Source organism: Asterias amurensis, chromosome 15, assembly GCF_032118995.1.
Source record: "Asterias amurensis chromosome 15, ASM3211899v1".
NCBI lineage: Eukaryota > Metazoa > Echinodermata > Asteroidea > Forcipulatida > Asteriidae > Asterias > Asterias amurensis.
The window spans coordinates 15655994-15675902 of NC_092662.1; the positions used below are offsets into that span (position 1 = coordinate 15655994).

The 19909-nt window shown below is 38.4% G+C and overlaps 3 protein-coding genes across 4 annotated transcripts in view; 1 reads left to right on the forward strand and 2 right to left on the reverse strand.

Annotated features, from left to right (window-relative positions):
* The window catches only part of LOC139948465 (uncharacterized), a 29752-nt gene extending 25581 nt beyond the window's left edge, over positions 1-4171 (reverse strand). For both annotated transcript variants that reach the window (XM_071946616.1, XM_071946614.1), the window contains exons 1-8: positions 4059-4171; positions 3456-3518; positions 2922-3054; positions 2481-2552; positions 1795-1943; positions 1371-1569; positions 905-1033; positions 414-511 (exon numbers count right to left, since the gene is read on the reverse strand). In XM_071946616.1, coding sequence (XP_071802717.1) covers positions 414-511; positions 905-1033; positions 1371-1569; positions 1795-1943; positions 2481-2552; positions 2922-3054; positions 3456-3500 — 825 coding nt within the window. In that variant the 5' untranslated portion in view covers positions 3501-3518; positions 4059-4171. The remainder of the gene's footprint in view (positions 1-413; positions 512-904; positions 1034-1370; positions 1570-1794; positions 1944-2480; positions 2553-2921; positions 3055-3455; positions 3519-4058) is intronic.
* Positions 4172-4349: 178 nt separating this feature from the next.
* On the forward strand, positions 4350-11666 carry LOC139948209 (vesicle-associated membrane protein 4-like). Its single transcript, XM_071946285.1, has 7 exons — positions 4350-4509; positions 4982-5129; positions 5851-5969; positions 6709-6809; positions 7346-7425; positions 7577-7628; positions 8201-11666. The coding sequence occupies exons 2-7, from the start codon at positions 5076-5078 to the stop codon at positions 8233-8235; spliced, it is 441 nt and encodes a 146-aa protein (XP_071802386.1). The 5' UTR covers positions 4350-4509; positions 4982-5075; the 3' UTR covers positions 8236-11666.
* Positions 11667-11813: 147 nt separating this feature from the next.
* On the reverse strand, positions 11814-17067 carry LOC139948208 (calcium load-activated calcium channel-like). The gene is made up of 6 exons (XM_071946284.1): positions 16906-17067; positions 14887-14964; positions 14380-14439; positions 13622-13736; positions 13026-13170; positions 11814-12224 (listed from the first exon to the last, which is right to left on the reverse strand). Exons 1-6 carry the CDS (start codon positions 16964-16966, stop codon positions 12132-12134), a joined length of 552 nt encoding a protein of 183 aa, XP_071802385.1. The 5' UTR covers positions 16967-17067; the 3' UTR covers positions 11814-12131.
* Positions 17068-19909: the final 2842 nt, after the last annotated feature.

Consider the following 19909-nt stretch of genomic DNA (forward strand, 5'->3'; position numbering starts at 1 on the left):
TGCACAACTCTGCCGCGCGCGCCAAGATACGCGCACGCATGTCGGACCTTAGTGTCGTACCTTCGTTGCAATGTGATTGGTCAATACGCAATGGGGCGGAGCTTAATGGATCGGTCTATTGTGTCGCTCACGACTACTCACGACAGCATAATTTATTTGACGCAATCAGACATCTGTGACACAATCCTTCAAACCATGTCAGTGTGAATTTTATTACATTGCGCCTGAGGCAAACAATACGCCGCAATGCACATTGAGGCTTAAATATTAGTCGCAAATGGTGTACAGAAGTCGCGAATATTTGAGGTCCGACTATTCAGGTATTAAATTTCACTAGGCTTACATCAGGGGTACTTTGCCACCTACTAATGGAACGAGCCACAACTGGAAACAATGATAATTGATATACTTACAGGAGCATTAACGATGGCAAGGTTTGGATGAAGGATCTCTTCGGCATCGACATAAGCTACAGCAAACATGTATGTCGACAACCATAAGATGTCGACAACTGGAACATCAATTTGAGAAAATAGAATTAGCTGCTGCAAACAACTTACCAACCAAAAGGACCGATGGTATAAATGCAAAAAATATAATACAATTTGAATAATCGTTCAATTCTGATTGGTCGTGTCAAATATAAAGTAATAAACAACAAGGGAAATTGACCGGGTAAATTTTCAAATAATTGGGTTTGAAGCAGGTTTTGAACCACAAACTTCCAGTTTAACGTGCCTGGAGTAATTATCTGGGGTTTTCCTCCCACATCTAAAAAACTAAAACTTTCTTCCTTGTCTGCTTTCCATTTGGTTCTTGGCTAGTACAGTGATTAAGTTCGCTTTTCTGAGAGTCCTCAGCTTCACCAGCAGAATAAATGAGACGAAATAAGTAAACATCTTACCCTGGACCTGTTCAGTCGTAAAGTCCGGAGATCGAATGGTTCTCTTGATATCCAGTTTTTGGTTGTACTGAACGAGCTCTCCACTGGAGGTACCCAGGACTATCTGCTTACCCTTGGGGCTCCAACACACTAAACAAATTCAAGTAAGTATTGTTTGAATCTTTGCATGGTCTGGATACATAGGAAGAAACTATAAAATAAATAAGAAACTTGCGGGTACAACCATGTTCTCCTGAAGGCGAGCAGAGTATACTGTTCGAAACGTCGAGACCAACATAACCCCCACAAAAAAAATATGCAACAATAGGAAACTTGGTGGGTAATCCTGTTTTTATCAAAATAGACATTTCATGCTAAGCAAAGTTGTGTGCTAAAACAGACTTGAGTAGGAAGAATATCATGGCTGAACAAGTCAAGCTTGACATAAGAGCTTTAGAAGAAATGCAGCGTTTGAAATGTATCTTACTGGCTTTGATGTGTACACCTTCTGGCACCTCAAACGCTCTTGCGATATTGTCTCCCGAGCTGTCCCATAATGCCATGCTGCCATCGGAGAGACACGTAGCGAAGCAGGAAGCGTGGACGGGGTTCCATGCCAGGTTGACAAGCTGCATGTTGGGTTCCTTGGAGAGGGGGACACTGGCGAATGGAGACGCATTGCTGCCCTGTTTAAGAGGTAAGATTTAAAAAATGATTCTTGTGATCAAGGATTGTTAGGGTCCTCCCTATGCTAGCGTGCTGGGCCGATATTGTGGGCCAGTATGCGCCATGTGAAAGCCAATACGTGCATCCATGTGAATTGCAGGCCGATACGCACAAATTGCGGCCTGTACACACTTATTGTGGCTCATACAAACACTTTCTTTTTTACTTCAGATTGGCACACTCACCCTACGTGCGAGACTTCGTACATCAAACAGCGCCACCATCAGGTTGGTGTCAGTCATTGTACATACTGATAAGACGAGGTTGTCTGCATTCAAGGCTAGATGTACAGGATTGGCGTTGAGCTCCACCTTGGAGCAGTTGTAGTCACTCACTATAATAAATGAAGCAATGTAAATTATGTCACAATAAAATAAAATTCAAGTAATAAACCACGCCGAGAGCTGACTGGGTAAAATTGTTTTTTTTAAGGTTGGGTTTGATTGAACAAAGACAACTTTACTGGAGTGTGATTTAAACCAATAATAATAATGTTGAAGTCTTATATAGTGCACATATATACAAACAAGGTTCTCTAGGCACTTAGTACAAACATTTATACAGAAAGACAGGTTATTGAAGTTATGAATTCCGAGACCCAATTCTGTTACACCTTATAAGGTTTTTACGAGGCGCATTCAGCAGGAACACAGGGGGGAACCCCTTCTCTTTTCAATAAGTACACTTGGTTCTTCTACATGCGTTACACAACACATGAGACCAACGGCTTTCATCCCCAGGGGATCACCTTAAGGGGATACAAATTTTTAAAATTAAAATACCAAGTGATAAAACAAAAGGCAAATAGACGGGAAAAGTAAGACATCTTGTTTGTCCATGATTATCATTTCTACGTGGTACAATCACTTACCTCTTGAAGCTGCATTTGGGTCATTGGGGTTAGAACAATCCCTGATATCTGACGTCCTCAGAATTTTTATGGCTGGAAAAAAAAAAAATGTGTTATAATAATTTTTTCATTTTTGTTAAATACACCACAGTGAATAATTAACGTTGAATGGTCAGACAGTAGGAAGGTTGACTGTTTGCTGTGTAATGCCTTCACCACATGACACCATCCTGCAAACTGGCATAGTTTATCTGTCATTCAAAATCACAGTGAATACGGTTGAGGGGTCAGACAGTAGGAGGGTTGACTGTTTACTATGCATTCACCACATGATATTATTCTGCAGGTTGGCATAGTTCATCTGTCATTCAAAGTCACAGTGAATAATGTTGAATGGTCACACTGTAGGAGGGTTAATGTGGCAATCTTTCTATGACAGGAGACTGATATTACCCCACGTACCTGAGTTACATCCAACGAAGGTGTAGCCATATTCATTGGAAACTGCCAGTAAGTTCAAGCGTTCTTCAAGTGCTAGTGTCGTTGGTTGGTCATTGTATATCTGGAGTTGTGTCAGCTGGTGAAATTTGAGAAACTGTGAAAAGAGACAAAAATATCAATCGTCAAAATTGTAAGTGTTGGACCAAATTCCCATTTTGCGACCAAACATTACATGGGCCGTAGTAACCCTCCAGCTTCGCCCTCGGTCGGAGGAGGGTTACATTATCGGAACTAAAACAAAGGGCACTTTTATCGATGAAATGATAAAATCTACATGGGGGCAAAATATTTTGAAGGGTGTACACTTCATTTCACTTACAGAAACCAACAAATTATACTTTACTTGTTTTTGAAACAAAAGTAGTGTCAGTGAATTCAGACATTTACTTGTAATTCTTAATGCAAACGTAATGAAGATTTATTAAATATATATTTTATTTAGTAATAATAAAAATAGTACAGTTGTTGGCCTTCCTAGATTAAATGTATACCTACCGGTGCATCTCTCTCCGGAGGCCCAGCTTCTGGGTCTGCCATCATCAAACTCTATCAAGTTAACTGAGAGTGAGAGTGAAGATAAGAAACAAAAAATGGACGGATAACTTTCCGTATTGCACCACCACTTTTTGACTCATTTTTACAAAAAGGAAAAGGGTTATCTAATTAGATACTTCATATCGTATGAAAATGTGGTGGCGGCATACGGAACGCTATCCAAATGGACCATACATAAAAATTTTAAGAAAACAAAAAAAGAAAGAATTTAGAAAAAAATATTTACATGTTACAATCCCCCACCCCACCAATCGTTCAAAAATATTGAGTTCAAATTCAAAGTAATGTTAACACTCAATAACAGACTAACCTATGAACTCAGTTTTGGTTCAATGAGTTTTTATTCTAGTGAGACACTGTCACTAAAATAAAAATATATCAAAAATATTGACAATTCAATTTCCTATCTTCAATAAATTTTTTCCCCAATAAATAAAAAATGTGAGCTAACCGACGTCACTGAACTCACTGCATGTCGACATAAAAAGCACAAATATTCACGTTCTTTAGCTGATTTTCTTTTGTCCTTGAAAGTCTACTCACCCTATTGGTTGATTCTAATACACTTGTAAGTGTAAATTCAGAAGAAAATCACTTCTTCCTTGAAAATCTTACTTTGAAGTTTTATTTCGTTTCGGATCAAACCGCCATGTTTCTCATGAATGTACAAAAGTGGCCACGAGAGGGCAGTGGAAACTTTTTTTCTGCAATGTATGTGCGCGCGCCGCTAAAAGTGGTCAAAACATAAAATAGTCGTCGCGTCGGTATAACAATTTGTTTTGGTGTTAAGTGACCAACAGGTGGCGCTGTTGCAAACTACTGGTTGCGACAAAAACCACAATCCAAAACTCTGCCTGTGATGTTGTGTCTCGATTCTTTATCCTTTTATGTGACTTTCTTTACCCTGAAGTGCTTAAGTACAATTACTTAAACAACCTATCTTTATATATGTACGATATTCTCATTGCCAATGGAATCCTACTTGATGGTACAGGTGAGTCTACAAGTACAATCAATGTTTTAAATTTTTATTAAATTAAAGACGAACAAAATGACCACTCATTTTTGTTTGTACTGATCATCAGCTGACTATTTCCGCTATACTCCAGTACAAGCATGACAAGAGGAATGAACTAGTCTACACCATATAGTAAAGTTAGTCTACATGATTTGCTGCACCGCCGCCCCACACAGGCCACTTCACAATCTGTGTTTATGCATTAACCAGTTAAAGTTATATATTGTTTTTAAATTTCCATCCAGATTTATTGATAATTTTATTTATATTTTATTCGATTAAAAATAAAATTAAAACCTTTTTTTTTCTTTTCTTGTTGTCTAGCTTTTTATTTATTTAAATTAGGCCTATAATTTTGTATAATTGTTAAATTTTGTTTAAAAATCAATGGGCCCTAAAAATAATGTCAATTTCTAAAGATTTGTATTAATGCTGTGTAATTTGTTAGCCTGCTGATAGTGATAGTTGAAGTGAATTTGATCGTCTCGTCCCAACTCAACCTGTCAACTGGACTAGCTGGGTGCCAAGGTTTGCTGTCCACTATGCCGCCTAAATTTAAGAGGAATGGGTACTCTCATGTTCAAGAACATGAAAAGGTAGGCCTAATTAATTGCTTTTGTTTGTATTTCATTACAAATCCAACAGTGAAAGCGGAACAGGATGGTGAATATGAAACATGAATGAGATGACGTCCTGCCCAGGGGTTATTAAGCTACAATAACTGTACATGTAGTCCCAACCCTGGGGGACTCAGGACTTTGGCCGAGGTAGCCCGGGAAAAAGATGGGGATGTGCAAAAACCGTGCCCCGCTAACCGGGTTTTCCCTTTTTACCTCAGGTTCTACAATCTGTTTCCCTGCCCTACCGGGACAATAGCGGACTCTTTAATTGACGAGGTTGTACAATTTGTTGCTCCGCCTTACCCCAAATTAGCGGATCGTGTGGTGGTGGTTGTGACAAATGCCCTGCATGTCCGTCGGGCCAGGATTGTGCAGGGATGTACAAAAAACAGGTGCCCCACCTGACCGGGCAGTAGCGGGGCATGGCAGGGACTATTACGCCAAGCCATTTTAACATCCCGACCAAGTCCCGGCTAGTTCTGGGTCCCCAAGGGCTTGGAGTACAATTGATATGTGCAAGCCATTTAACTTGTTGAGGCCAAGTAATAAATGGCACAGTTTATGCTAGCCTGTTTGGCTACTTAAGAAATATCTGAGCTGAAGCACAATACATGACAAATGGAGTGTTATTATTTTTTTTTAATGACTTTGCAATTTTCTTTACTTTATTTTGTTTGTCTGTGGGTGAATTTTGAAGGAGAACCTCTTAGGGGATTACCATGACAACGACAGTGACGACGAGGAAGATTTCTTTGCTGGAAAGTTGAATCCATCATCGTCGAGAAGGATTGCTCGACCAGATCCTAAAATACAACAGTAAGTAGTCCAGCTTTCTTGTGTTAATAACAATAATAGAAACAAGTTCTTATATAGCGCATTTCACAATAACCGTCTCAATGCGCTTTACATTAGTGACCTGGTCATTGGGCCAAAACATTCCTTTAATCTTTTTAGCTCCCTCGGAGTGGGGAGTATACAACCTGGGCAACCGTAGTGCTCCAAAGGATTTTTCATACACAATATCAACCGCTACCCACGCAGGTTCCATTCATACCCATTCATACCCCTGGGTGAAGAAAAGCAATTATCTTGCTCAAGGATACCATGACCGGGACCCGAACCCACACTCCGATGACTTGACCACCAGAACTTGAATTCTTTTTACAGTTAATGTAATAGACCCTTCACATGAATAATGTAAATTGCACATAGCGCCTGCGCACTAACATTTTGGTTGGCAAAACGAGGGAATATCGCGCTGTTTTGCACACGGCTAATGGGTGCGTGAGGCAGACGCGATTGCGCATCTGCTTAGTGCACAACTCTATGGCGTTTGCCAACCAACAGGGTCTGTACGCATGCGTGAATGTGATTAGCATATTTCACGGGAAGGGTCCATTGTGTTTAGATGTATCTCCATTTATACTTACGTAGTTCCAGAACCAAAGGTATAAATAATATTGTATAAAACATTAGTTATCCACCAGTAAGGTCTCAAACGAAAATATGATTCACAAATCTGGTTTTAATTTAAAAAAAAATTTTATTTTTGTAGTGTACAGAATCAAGTAGATGAGGTGATTGATGTGATGCACGATAACATCAGTAAAGTCTTAGACAGAGGAGAAAAATTAGACGACTTACAAGAAAAATCAGGTCAGTACATGTGGGGCTCGCTCTTCCACACTAGCCCGGTGTACATTGTCTAGTAAAAACTGCTATGGGCTAGTAAACACCAGCTCTCAACGTGCTCCGCGGGCTACTAGAAACTGTGCAACCTACTTGTTTAAAATGCACATTTTTCCTTGCAGATGCGAGTCATACAATTGTTAAATGTGTTATTTTATTGTTGATTAGTTTGAGTGTAAGTTTATTTGCCTATAGATTGCCTGTTAGTGATTGCTACCATTCATGCATCAGAAAGATACCTTTTCTGAGCAAAAAGGCAAAATCATCAAGTTTTTCAGATCCCATCACCGAGGCTTTGGAACTCCCCACCTGAAACTGTAAAACTTTCAAACTCACTTGGCATATTCAAGAACAGTTTAACATCCTATCTGCATCAAGAAGCATTTTATCAACTCTATTTTCAACTTGTGTGGGGCTTTTTTGTTTGTTTTGCAGAGCAGTGTCTAGAGCGCCACTGGTTGGATACCAATAATTTAAACGTTTCGAATCTGAATTTCTTACAGATGAGCTTGTTTACAACGCATCATTATTTAGAGTCAGCGCTAAGGGTCTAAGGTCACATTTCTGGTGGCGAGAATGTAAGGTGAGTACAAAAGTCTTAAAATACTACAGAAAAAAAGTTGCAAGCCAGCAATGTTCGAATACAGAACTTTTCATATGAAAGAACCTATACTCATACAAGAATAGGGGTTAACATATTTATTTATTTATTTATATATTATTTTTATTTACAGATGAGGCTTCTTTTGCTGGTAGTCGTTGTTGTGATTCTACTTATTATATTCAGTGAGTCAAGTTTTTTAATTTTTTTATTTGAAATATGACATAATCCTTGCATCAAACCTCAGCCTGGGCTCCAGTTTAGGCTCCAGGCCCCATCTGCTGATGTTGGAATCACCGCGTGCAAAATACAAAATGCAAAAAAGCTGCTCCGAAAATCCAGGTTAAAGCCATTGGACACTTTTGGTAAACAGTATTGTCCAAAGGCCCACACTTCATGTATCACAACTTCTATATAAAATAACAAACCTGTGAAAATTTATGCTCAATTGTTCATCAGAGTCGGGAGAAAATAACAGGGAAACCCACCCTTGTTTCCGCACGTTTCACAGTGTCATGACATGTGTTTAAAATAAATCCCTAATTCTCGCTTTCGAGATTTGATATTGTTTTAATGTTTTCTCAAAAAGTAAAGCATTTCATGGACTAATATTTCAGGAGAAGTCTTTCACCATTACCTTCTCTAAACCCTGTAAATTATTTGTAAATCTTTGAACTTTTTTTTTTTTTTCTGTACCGAAAATGTATAATGGCTTTAATGTTTATGTCATTAATCCATTGTTTTCGTTTCTTTACAGTTCCTATCATTGTGAAGAGCACAAACAAAGGATGAGCGCTACGAGAAACGGATGCAGTTTTCATCAAATGAGACGGGCTCCAATCATTCGAGGTTCTTTCTGTCATTTCTCTGAGGCTTTTCATCAACTTCACCTTTTTCTTCTGCCGTTTCTAAGATGTTATCTTTTGAAATCAAAGTATTCCCTTAAAAAGAATAATACAGCATTGAAATGTTCCACAGTTAAGAAAAAAAATTCATGACATTATGAACAATAAAACTTGAATATTGTCTCTTTTGAAAGTTTTTCTCTTTCAAAATTTGGAGTTGACAAAATCAAATGATTCATAATCATTCAATTGTGGCGTGTTGTGGATGAGCTGTCTAGTTCGCTGGTGTTGTCAGCAACAGAGTGTGGGCTCGAATCCCGGTCATGACACTTGTACCCCTTAAGCAAGGCATAATTGCTTCAGAACAAGTTGGGAAGGTAATTGCATTCTGCTCTACCGGCCAGCCTCTGGATAATGATACCCAAACCTACATCCTTATAGATTGTGAAGGGGCTATCCCTGTTTCAGCCCCAGGAGTAGGTGGCAACATGCCCCCTGGTGGCAGTTGATTTTGGCCCTACATTTAAAGTGGCCATCCGGCTGTGTGATGTTAGGCGATCTACAGCAATTGAGATAAAACATTAAGATGATTAATTGCTTAAGTCAAGTGATGTCCACGAATCACGATGGTTCCTCAAGCCTTTCTGTCCCCCATTGCCGACTTAAATTCTGCTGATTCAAGTACTGTGTCGATTTTAAGAATGTCAGCGTAAGTTATTGCCGGTCTACCAGATTTCCTCCTCCCATGCTTAGGGGTCCACAGAACAATATTGGACACTGGTTCGTTGTTTCTCCTGTAGCAGTGGCCAGCAAAACGCATCCTTCTCTGTCTGATTTTTGTTGATAGCTTAGGTAGGTTCCCATATAGGACTTTGTTAGTCATATGTTGACTCCAGTTAAGAGCTGTTCTTAATAGCCTTGTGTAGCATCCATTTATCTGCTTTTCTAGTTTTGGAGTAAGAGTCCATGCTTCACAGCCGTATAACAGCTCTACTGTTGCAAGGAAGAGGCGCTCCTTGAGCCTCTAGGAAGGGCTGATTTCCAGGATGATTAAAGCCATTGGACCATTTCGGTTCAGAAAAAAAAAAAAAAGTTCACAGATTTACAAATAACTTACAGGGTTTACAGAAGGCAATGGTGAAAGACTTCTCTTGAAATATTATTCCATGAAATGCTTTACTTTTTGAGAAGACAGCAAAACAATATAAATTCTCGTTAACGAGAATTACGGATTTATTTTAAACACATGTCATGACACGGCGAAACGCGCGGAAATAAGGGTGGGTTTTTCCGTTGTTTTCTCCCGAGTACTATGACCAATTGAGCCTAAATTTTCACAGGTTTGTTATTTGATATAGAAGTTGTGGTTTACCGAAAGGGTCCAATGGCTTTAATACCACCAGTAATAAATTTTGCTCTTTAATTTGCATGAACAGGGGCTTATGTTATCCCACATTTTGAACAATCCTTATTTTATTTTCATTGCAACTCTCCTCTAACTTGTGTTTCTGTCTCTGCTTGTTTTAAAATTCTTGCGTTAGATGGTAAAGAGTATAGTTTGAACTTTGAAGACCATTTCCCAAATAATTATGCTTATTTAAAAAGTCAAGTAACAAACTCCCAATTTGTATAAATTGCAAAGCGGTTATTATAAATATTATTGGTTAAGATTGGTGTATATTTGGTGTTGGTTTAAGGTGCAAGATGTGACTGGTAAAACTAGAATATTTGTATAGATATTTATTTTTCAGATTATTAACGCACATTTATATTTATAACCCCCCCAAAAAAACAAAAAAAAATAAATAAATTAATGCTTAATCTTTTCTTTAATTCTAAACTTTGGGAAGTTGTCTTAATTTACATTTGGTGATAATGAATTTTTTAGCCCTTGATTCTATAACAGTTTGGTACATGTAGTTATGTAGTACTGAAACAATGTTTATGTTTGTTTCTTAACTTGTTCGTAATTTTATCACACCTCAACTCACTTGATGTTTTTATGAGAGAACTCGAAGAATGATAAGCATTCAGCGCAATACTTAATGGTAAAATTTAATGAAAATACTTAAAAAAATTGCTGGCTGGCCTGCTGGGTTTCCCCATGTTCCAGAACCTTCCAGATTTTATACAATTCGGAGGTTTACCAACTCTGTGCATCACTCAAAATACAAAACTAGAAGTTTGGACACACTGGACTAATTCCTTCTCCCCTTAGTGATTGCTTTACTTCTTTCAAAGGCTCAAGGAGGTTTAGAGAAATCCCAAAATCTGAAAAATTCTGAATACATCAACACCCAAACAAGCAAGTAATCCAGAAGCAATTTTGAGAAATGGTGTCACAGTAATTGGGTTTGGCTAAATTTGTAGCAACCCAAATTCTACAGTTCACTCATATAGACGATGTGACCTATGTTTACATTTAAACTGCCCTCTGTTGAAAAAAACACTGTATACGTCACGTTTCGCTGGGCAAAAAGACGCGTAGTCATGGTCAGATTGCATACACTTTCCAGCTGGCTGCCAGAACACAAAGGTATGCGCGCGAATCATGTTATGGTTTTCGTGCGACGTCAGAGGTCACATCATCTATGGTGTCCACCCCATCTCAAAAAGGCTATGTTGCCCGTGCTTTGCATGTTTGGCCTAGGTGTAATTACAGAGTCTGTTCCAATCAGGCAAAATTAAGAACCAGGTTCGAATCCAGATGTTCGGATTCGAATCCATTTGAAGGAGGGTACATATCGACATATTTAGAATTATTGAATCGGATTCTAGAATAATGCCATTTTAACCCAGTACTTAATTTAGTAACTATTCTTATTGATTTTCAAAATCCTTGTAGACAGCATCCCAAGCTCAAACAACGCCCTCACTGCGTCTTCACTGTGGTCAAAAGAAGGCCGCTTACCAATTTAAGCTTTGTGCCCTCGCTCTTGTTTCTATTGGTTGATATATGCAAAGGCAGTAAATTCATGGGGGCTGTGTGCAAACTGTATAAATAAAACTACATTGTCTGAACATGTAATTTTATACGTTTAATGTAAAATAAATATAAATTACTTTTAAATAAATTATGAAACACAGTCTTGTCTCTGTTTTTTTTATGTGGGTCACAAGTCTTCACCACTGATTTATTTTAACAACTACAAGATGTAACAAGCTCGGAGTTTAATTATAAAATTCATTCAAAATAGTACATCAGAAACTTGAACGAAGTCATCTCACCATACACCCAAGTATGAAAATTACCAGTGCAAAAAAGAAGATTGGTTTATCAGACATTTTTGAGGTTTGCCGTAACACAATGTGAATATCTCTTTTTGATTAGTTGTGGTTCTGAAAAGAACCGGTGCTTAATTCAGAACTAACAGTTAAAGGATCGTTACAGAACTGTTAAGAAAAACAAATCGTGAAGATCACAGATTTACATAAAACTTACACGGTCTAATGAGGATAGTAGAAAACATCCCTTGAAATATTTCTGCCTGAAGTTTCACATTTAACGAGAAATAAACAATCTAATTTCGCGTTTGGAGTTTTTCGCTCAGTGAGCGTTTTATTCATTTTTATTTTGGCATCAATGCAATGCAAAATTTGTAATCGGTTTTTCACTATTCTCTCATGACCCAGATGGCCGATCGATCTCAAACTTCTACAGGTTTGTCAGTTTATGTATATGGTGGATTACATAAAGTGCTTACACTGTAAGCAACTGTTTTGTTAGTAAAAACCAATTCTGTAATGTTCCTTTAAGTGTAAAACAAACAAAGTTATAAAGGGATAAACAAGAAAGAAAAACAGAAAGTTAGACTAAGTTATTGATTGGCGAGGCTCTCTTCTCTACTTGGAGGCTTGCATCTGTTGTCCAAAGAATCCCCCAGACTGTTTAGCTGCCGCTCTTGAGGGAGCGAAACCCAACAATTTCTGAATATTCTGAAACCAGACGGTAAAACACAAAAGATATTAATGAAAGATTGTTTTCAATCTCTTTGCTTAAGGGATAGAGAAGGAAAAGTTGGGAAGTTAGTGCATTTTGCTCTATTGGCCAAGCTCCTAGTGGACGATACCCATGCCTACACCCTTACAGACTGTGAAGGGGGTAACCCTGTTTCAGCCCCAGGAGTAGGTGGCTCCTAGTGGATGATATCTATGCCTACATCCTTACAGACTGTGAAGGGGGTAACCCTGTTTCAGCCCCAGGAGTAGGTGGCTCTTAGTGGATGATACCCATGCCTACATCCTTTTTGACTGTGAAGGAGGTAACCCTGTTTCAGCCAAAGGAGTAGGTGGCAACCTGCCTTGGGCTACACTGTCAGCCCTCACTTAGCCCACCGGTCTTAAGCATGGATTTAAAACATAGTTCAGACAACAATTTTTTTTTAAACATTTTACTTTGTTCATTTTAAACAGCAAAGTTGCCATGGGATAAGATTGATGTTACACAAAATCTAAACAGTTTGAATTCTACCTTTTGATTTAAATGGGGGTGGGTCAGGGGGTCAAGAAAGGCAGGGGGTAGAAGAGGGTAGGGTGTCAAGGGGGCAGGGAAGCTAGAGAGGCAGGGAGTCCAGGGGGCAGGTGCCAAGGGGTGCATGGTGCCAAGGGGGATAAGGGGGCAGGATGCCAATGTGGCATGGGAGGCAGGAAAGCAAGGGAGTCCAGGGGGCAGGGCGCCAAGGGGGGCAGGAAAGCTAGCGGGGGTCTGACTTGAAGATTTGTATAAACTGTTCTTACCTGTCTAATAGACATAGTACATAGAATGTATAGAAAGATGAATGAACAATCGGTGAAGTCGCTGCCCAGAAGGTTCCGATGTGAAATACCGTGTAGCCAAGAGATGGGTTCAAATGGAAGCTTGGCGACATTCCTTCCATCAAATCTATCATGAAAAACAATTTGGATATTAAATACATTAAATGGAGAAAACAATCGGAACGCATTTTACTTTCATCAACTAAGCCAAGGCTAATACACAGGCCCTTGGGTCAAATTCACAAAGATAACAAAAAATTAAGGCTAGTCCTAAGTTTTGAATTAAGACTAGTCTTACGTCTTATTTAATGAATTTTCTATGAAACACAGCTAATACTCACGTAATTTTTATTTACGTTTCGAAACTAGATGAAACGTAAACGAAAATTACGTGAGTATTTGGCTGTGTTTCAAAGAAAATTAATTTAATAAGTTGATATTTTACCAGCCTGATGAACTTCTTTCATGATAGTCTTACGTCTTTGAATAAACCACCCCAGGTTATTAAGTCAATTTATAGAAATTTAAGATTAACGATGATAATAATCGAAAAAGCATAACGAGAAAAAATAACTTACATGGAGTTAAACATTCCCATCAGTGAAGTGAATGTAAAAGCAATAACCACCATTGATTTCATCTTCACCATCGATAAATCCCGACTGTCATTTTTCAGTTTCTCCTCCTGGCGCTCTGCAGATACAAATTAAGATGAACATTTCATTATTATGTCTCAGTTGATTTCAAAGAGAATCATTTTAGTGCCAAGCTCATGGAGGTGTTATGGCCGAGCGGTTAAGAGCATCGAACTCAAGCTCTGGTGTTTCTGATCAGCAGGGCGGGTTCGAGTCCTGGTTGTGACATGCGTTTCCTTGTTTCAAGACATGTTTGAAGAGTAGCGGTTAACTCTGGGCAGTGTTTCCGGTTCACATAGAAAGCACCCTTGTTTACAGGTTTCCTTGTTTACAGACTTTCGAGCTACAGTGATTAAGTTCACTTATGAGGCATCCTTGGTTTCATTACCAGAAGTATATAATAATAATACTACTAATAATAATAATAATAATAATAATAATAATAATAATAATAATAATAATAATAATACTATTGTTTCTGTAATTCCAGTAATAGAAACTTTGATTGGCTGTAATTTTCCCGCTTATTTCTGGATCCTTCCCTTAATCCCTTTCCCCTCTCTTTTTCTATAAATGGATGTGTTTGTTTGTACTTGTTTTATGCCTCTGAAGAAGGTCCGGTTTGGATCGAAAGTTTAGGCCATCTACCCTACTTATCTTATTATAATAATATTTTGATAAAATGATATTTTGTTACTTACCTAGTTTTTTCTTTTGTCCTTTGTCACTGATTTCGCCAAACTGTTCTTTTGTTTTTTCCACTATTAGGGAAAAATATTAAAAAAGGGAATCATTTTCTTAGAGAAATAAAAGCATATCGTGCTTTGTATTAATGACAATGTGTAAGCACCAGGCCTGGAATAACACAGAGGCCATGGGCCTCTGTTGCCCCTCTCAGTGCCCCTTCCAACGTTTCCCATAGACTTCTAGATTTTTCAATGGAAGTGCCCCCTTTGCAAAATGAGAATGGCCTTGCCCTTTCATAGATGAAATTCTGGAACGATTGAAAGATCTGACTATTGTTTGTTTGTTTGTTTGTCCATTTGTTTGTTTGTTTGTTTGTTTCAGGGGGGGTGTCTGGATTTTTTGCTTACAAATTATTGTAGGACAAAAAACCACATCGCGTATTTTCTGCAATCATAAAGAACATAAACACACAATCTATGTAGGCCTACTCATGATTTCTTCCAAAGAAAGACCAAACTCACATTTCTTGCTCTGTTTTTCCACCTCAGCCTTCAGTTTCTTGTACGTGTCTGTTCTGTAAACTAGTGCATAGGTTATTCCTAAAAGTACAAACAAATGTAAAGAAAACAATCACATTTAAATCAAAGATTTTAAAACAATGAATGAAAAGGTGCTAAAACAACAATTACTAACAAATGGGCAAACACCCCTCTTCTTGACTCACTGTTTTTAGGAAAAGTTTCCGTATGGTGCCACCACTTTTTCATTCGATATGAAATAATATAGTATCTAATTTACCTCAATGAGATATCCCTTTTTGTAAAAATGAGTGAAAAAGTGGTGGCGCCATACGGAAAGTTATCCCTGTTTTTAATCTTCACAATAGTGTGACTGGGTTCTGTTGTGTGCATTACGAACTGGTCGTTACAGCGTATTTATGCCCAACCTCTGAAGCAATAAAAATGTGGTTTTAATCATAATGAAATAAATCGAGTGCCTTGCTTAAAACTTATGACACAAAAGTTTGTGTTATCCCACACTCTGCTGACATGCTAAAATTTAAAAAGGCAAGCCTGGTTCATTCTTCCTGTGAATGAATGCGTCACAAAATTTGGAACAAATAACTCACAGCACTCAGTTGGGAAAAGTTTCCGTATGGCGCCACCACTTTTTCATTCGATATGAAATAATATAGTTAGGTTTTTTTTATACAGTCATTTGACCAGTTCGGGATCATTGACCAGTTCGGGATCACTTCAACTTTGCAATAACCAAATAATTATATCATTTCTCATTATTACCAATTTTTGTTGATAAATGTGAAGATTAACATCCATTAAACCAACAGACCCAAAATAAGGTGCCAAACATCATCAGCAAATAAATTATGGCCGTTTTCCTGAAGGTTGTCTGCGAAATTTGTCATTTTTGTTGTTGAAAAATGTTGGTTGAAAAACACTGTTAAAACTTCTTACCTTTAGAATTGGAGTGCCGGGGCAAAAAATATTTATGTAAAATGATAAGAATGTGTAAAAAAACATTCCTGTAAATACTGTGCAGTCATCTTGCTTTTTTGAGGAGACAAAGTTATCAAAATCTTCTTTGGGGGGGCAACTTACCCTTGACCAGTTCAGGATCACTTAACATCTCATTGCGTCAAATGGTGCCGCACTAACTTACTAAGTCTGGTAAAATCATACTACTGCAATAGAAAGTTTATTTAGTTGATTTTGAGAAACATTACTTCAACAAATTCTTGTAGATTTTTTATTTTGTGAGAAAATTAAGCATGGAGGGGTCAATAATGCTTTTTAGGTTCGCTTCACTTTTTCATTTGCCTTTGCTGTTGTTTTGTGGTTTTGTCGCTGGGTTTTTGCGCTGCTATTGAAGACACTTGCATGACATTCACTAAAGAAAGGAAGTCCAAGTCCATGCCAACACACCTCTGATGTGTCGTGTCCTTGAGAGACAGTTTTATGAATGGGAGTATGGGTTTACAATAAAGGGCACTCTACTGATTCAGAATAGATTCAACTGATCCTGAACTGGTCAAACAGGTGACGATACTTTTCTCAAAGCCTCTTCAAAAGAACTAATCTTTTTTTGTCAGTGAATACTTGGTGAGATTTATGACATGTTTAGGTAAACTGATAAACTTTTTTGTTTAAGATATCAAAGAGATTGCAACAAAAAACCATGTGAATTCAAGAAGTGATCCAGAACTGGTCAAACGACTGTAGTATCTATTCTAATTTACCTCAACGACTGGGAACGAGATATCCCTTTTTCTAAAAATGAGTGAAAAAGTGGTGGCGCCATACGGAAAGTTATCCCTCAGTTGAATTTGAAATGTGCCTAACCCATCTCCTACAAAACATTCGCAGCGAAAACAGCCACCGTTTCCCCACACACACCATCCCAATGCTCACATCAACTACCAATGTCCCCACAACCACGGCCAACAGGTCCCCGCATCATCAGTACACAATTCACGAATCCCATACAAAACTCGTCACATTCATGACGTAAATTCTACAAACCTTCAGATAGAAGAGCCGTACAAACAGATATAAAAACGATAAGTATTGTATCTGCGAACATCTTGGCAGTGATTGGTGTAAAATTACTCAAAACCAGCAAAATATGACTTATTTTTGTCCCGGTATTCCTGTATGAACGCTTTCGCAGTTTTCAGTGCAGTGGGCATTTAGTTCATCAATTGGGCGTGTTCAGTCCAAAATGCTATGAGCCTGATTGCGAATCCAAGAAGTCGTCTTCTGACAGAACACATGCAGTATGGGATGCCCGACTCTTTAATGTTGTCCATCCAAACAAATAATGTGAACATTAATTTTTTTATTAATTAAATCACAACTTCATATGAGTTTTCAACTGGATTCAAATGTTTTCCTCCATCATTATTCCAACCATAGTCATATATTGAGCATTTGACTAGCTCAATCAATGTATGGCTAACTTATCTTGTTATTGCTATTGCAATTATTATTGTAACCCCCACCACCCCTTTAATCCTGAATCTATTTGGAGTGTTCCTTGTACTGGATGGTTTCTGATTTATCAATATTGATTGGGCAAAACAGTGCGCAATCTTTCCCAACTGACAGGGGTGTGCGCCCTCTTGTGACAGAACATGAAATTATTTAGTGCCGGGAGTGGGGGTAGGAGGTGGGGGTGACTTGGATTCAAGTTCAAGATTCAAGTCCAAGATTGCGGTTTTGCATCAGTCTCAAAACTCAAGATGGGTAATAGACGCTCTCAGCTCTCGCAAGCTAGGTTAATAATGGGGTTAATCCACAAGAGGCCGCCATTTCAGGTCATACTACACACCTCTGCTACAAGAACAAGATCCGCGGACTTACAAGTCTATGGATAGGGGCCGGTAGTTTGATTGTGTTTTCTGGGGATTAATATACACTTGCAATGACACTTCACGTCGGGACATCCCAATTGATTTCAAAAATAATAATTTTGCCTTTGCTTTCTATTGCCATGCTCTACGAAATTTAGTGTTTTGTTATAATTAAAGTCAAACTGTAAGCCTCTACACGCAATTGTTGTAAAAACAGTAGAGTGGTGATTACGAGGCTGTTTTCTCTGATGTGAAAACGCCAAAGCGCAATGACTTGTACACCCTAGTCGGAAATGTGTACCCTATCTGATTTCCTGGCTAAAAAAATACTTATATTGACGACCTACTTAGAATTTCCTTTCGGAAAAAACACAACTACACATTTAACCCTTATAATAAAACGACAAAGAATACAATTTTAAATGCACTGGACACTTCGTAGTAATTCAAAATAATTGTTATAAAAAAAAACTTAATTGGTAACGAGCCAAGGAGAGCTGTTGAAAGTATAAAACACTAAGAAACGGCTCCCTTTATATAGTAACGTAGTTTTTGAGAAAGAAGTTAATTCTCAAATTCAGGGCATCTGAAAGCACACAAAGTTGTTCTGTCTTCCCAAAGCTATTTTCTCTGGAAACTTCGACCAATTGAGTCCAAGTTTTCAAAAGCTTGTTATTTTGAAGCATGCAAAACTTTTTTGAGAAGACTGGTATTTTGACAATTACCAAACGTGTCCACCAGTGCCTTTAAACCATACTCAGTTATTTACTGAGCAAAGGACTTGTTTATGTCAAGTTAAAGATAATGTTCGTCCTGTCTATTTATTGGATTACTTGATGCGTTTGTCACAAAATAATTACTCAACTTTCTTAGATGAATGTGACAGTCGCTTGGGAACTTTTCACCTTGGTGTGTCACTATAGAGACTCTGTCCCCTTCCCCCTCCCCCTCCCCCTCCCCCTCCCCCTCCCCCTCCCCCTCCCCCTCCCCCTCCCCCTCCCCCTCCCCCTCCCCCTCCCCCTCCCCCTCCCCCTCCCCCTCCCCTCCCCCTCCCCCTCCCCCTCCCCCTCCCCCTCCCCCTCCCCCTCCCCCCTCCCCCGGTGATTCTGACCCACATACGGCGAGCGGTGAACAAACTTATTCTGATATAGCGCCCTCTTTTGAATCGTCCTCCTTCAGTTTTGGATACGGTACCAATTATTATATCCCATAATGGGGACAGAATCCCCTATCCGGATGACGGAACTCCACGAGACTACGGTTTTGACTTTCACACGAAATTAAAATGGTTAATAAAAATTCTAGGTAACGGATGACTTGAAGTATTGAACAAAAATATTAACGTTCAAAGACGCTGGACACGTTTGGTTATTATGTCACAGACAAGCTGTTGGTGATAAAACATGCATTATACAACTTAACAAATTAGTGAAAACTTTGGCTCAATATTGGTTGTCGAAGTTTCAAGAGGGGGAGAGAATAATGAAAGAAGAACACACTTTGTGTGCTTTCAGATGCATATAAAAGGCTTCAGCTGAAGTCTTTTATTATTTTGAAATTACCTCTTTCTCAAAAACTGCGTTACTTCATCGGAGAGGGCGCCAGTTCTCACAATGTTTTATACAATCACCAGCTCTCCATTGCTCGTTACCAAGTAAGTTTTTAGGCAAACAATTTGAGTAACTATTTCCAAAAGTGTACAGTTCCTTTAAAGCTGACTTGGGTAGAGTTTCTTTCCCAACGCTCACCGAACCAGGAGGGTTCCGCTGTGCCCTAGTTCTAAATAACCACGCTCTAATAAACTTAAAGGTAAACTAATACTGCGTATAGTACATCGTCCTTAATCTATCACTACGTTGTCTTAGAGAATTTTCATAAAACTCACAAACGAAGAGATCATTTCATTTTAATTTTTTAAATTTTAGATATTCAATTCATTCCTAAATTAATCTAATAAAATACACAATACATTTCCTGATAATTAACTTGAGGTTGTTTTTGAAAGCTTGGCATGCATTCTGGTAAGTAGAAATCCGGTAGAAATCCGGTAAGTAGAAATCCAAGTTTACCCAAATTAAGTTCAATGCGAACAGGGCTTTAGTTTTTATGCAGTAACATCTCTTAGGTTGTCCAACTATTATTATGGATATAGTCTTCCCTGACTTTTGGCGATA

Excerpts from the sequence above, each read along its gene's own strand:
- LOC139948209 (XM_071946285.1), top strand. The coding sequence starts at position 5,076 with ATGCCGCCTAAATTTAAGAGGAATGGGTACTCTCATGTTCAAGAACAT. Across the intron at positions 5,130-5,850 it reads ATGTTCAAGAACATGAAAAG|GAGAACCTCTTAGGGGATTA; the intron begins GTAGGCCTAATT and ends TGAATTTTGAAG. Across the intron at positions 6,810-7,345 it reads CGACTTACAAGAAAAATCAG|ATGAGCTTGTTTACAACGCA; the intron begins GTCAGTACATGT and ends AATTTCTTACAG.
- LOC139948208 (XM_071946284.1), bottom strand. The coding sequence starts at position 16,966 with ATGTTCGCAGATACAATACTTATCGTTTTTATATCTGTTTGTACGGCT. Across the intron at positions 13,737-14,379 it reads AGGACAAAAGAAAAAACTAG|AGCGCCAGGAGGAGAAACTG; the intron begins GTAAGTAACAAA and ends TTGTATCTGCAG. Across the intron at positions 13,171-13,621 it reads ATGGGAATGTTTAACTCCAT|ATTTGATGGAAGGAATGTCG; the intron begins GTAAGTTATTTT and ends TTTTCATGATAG.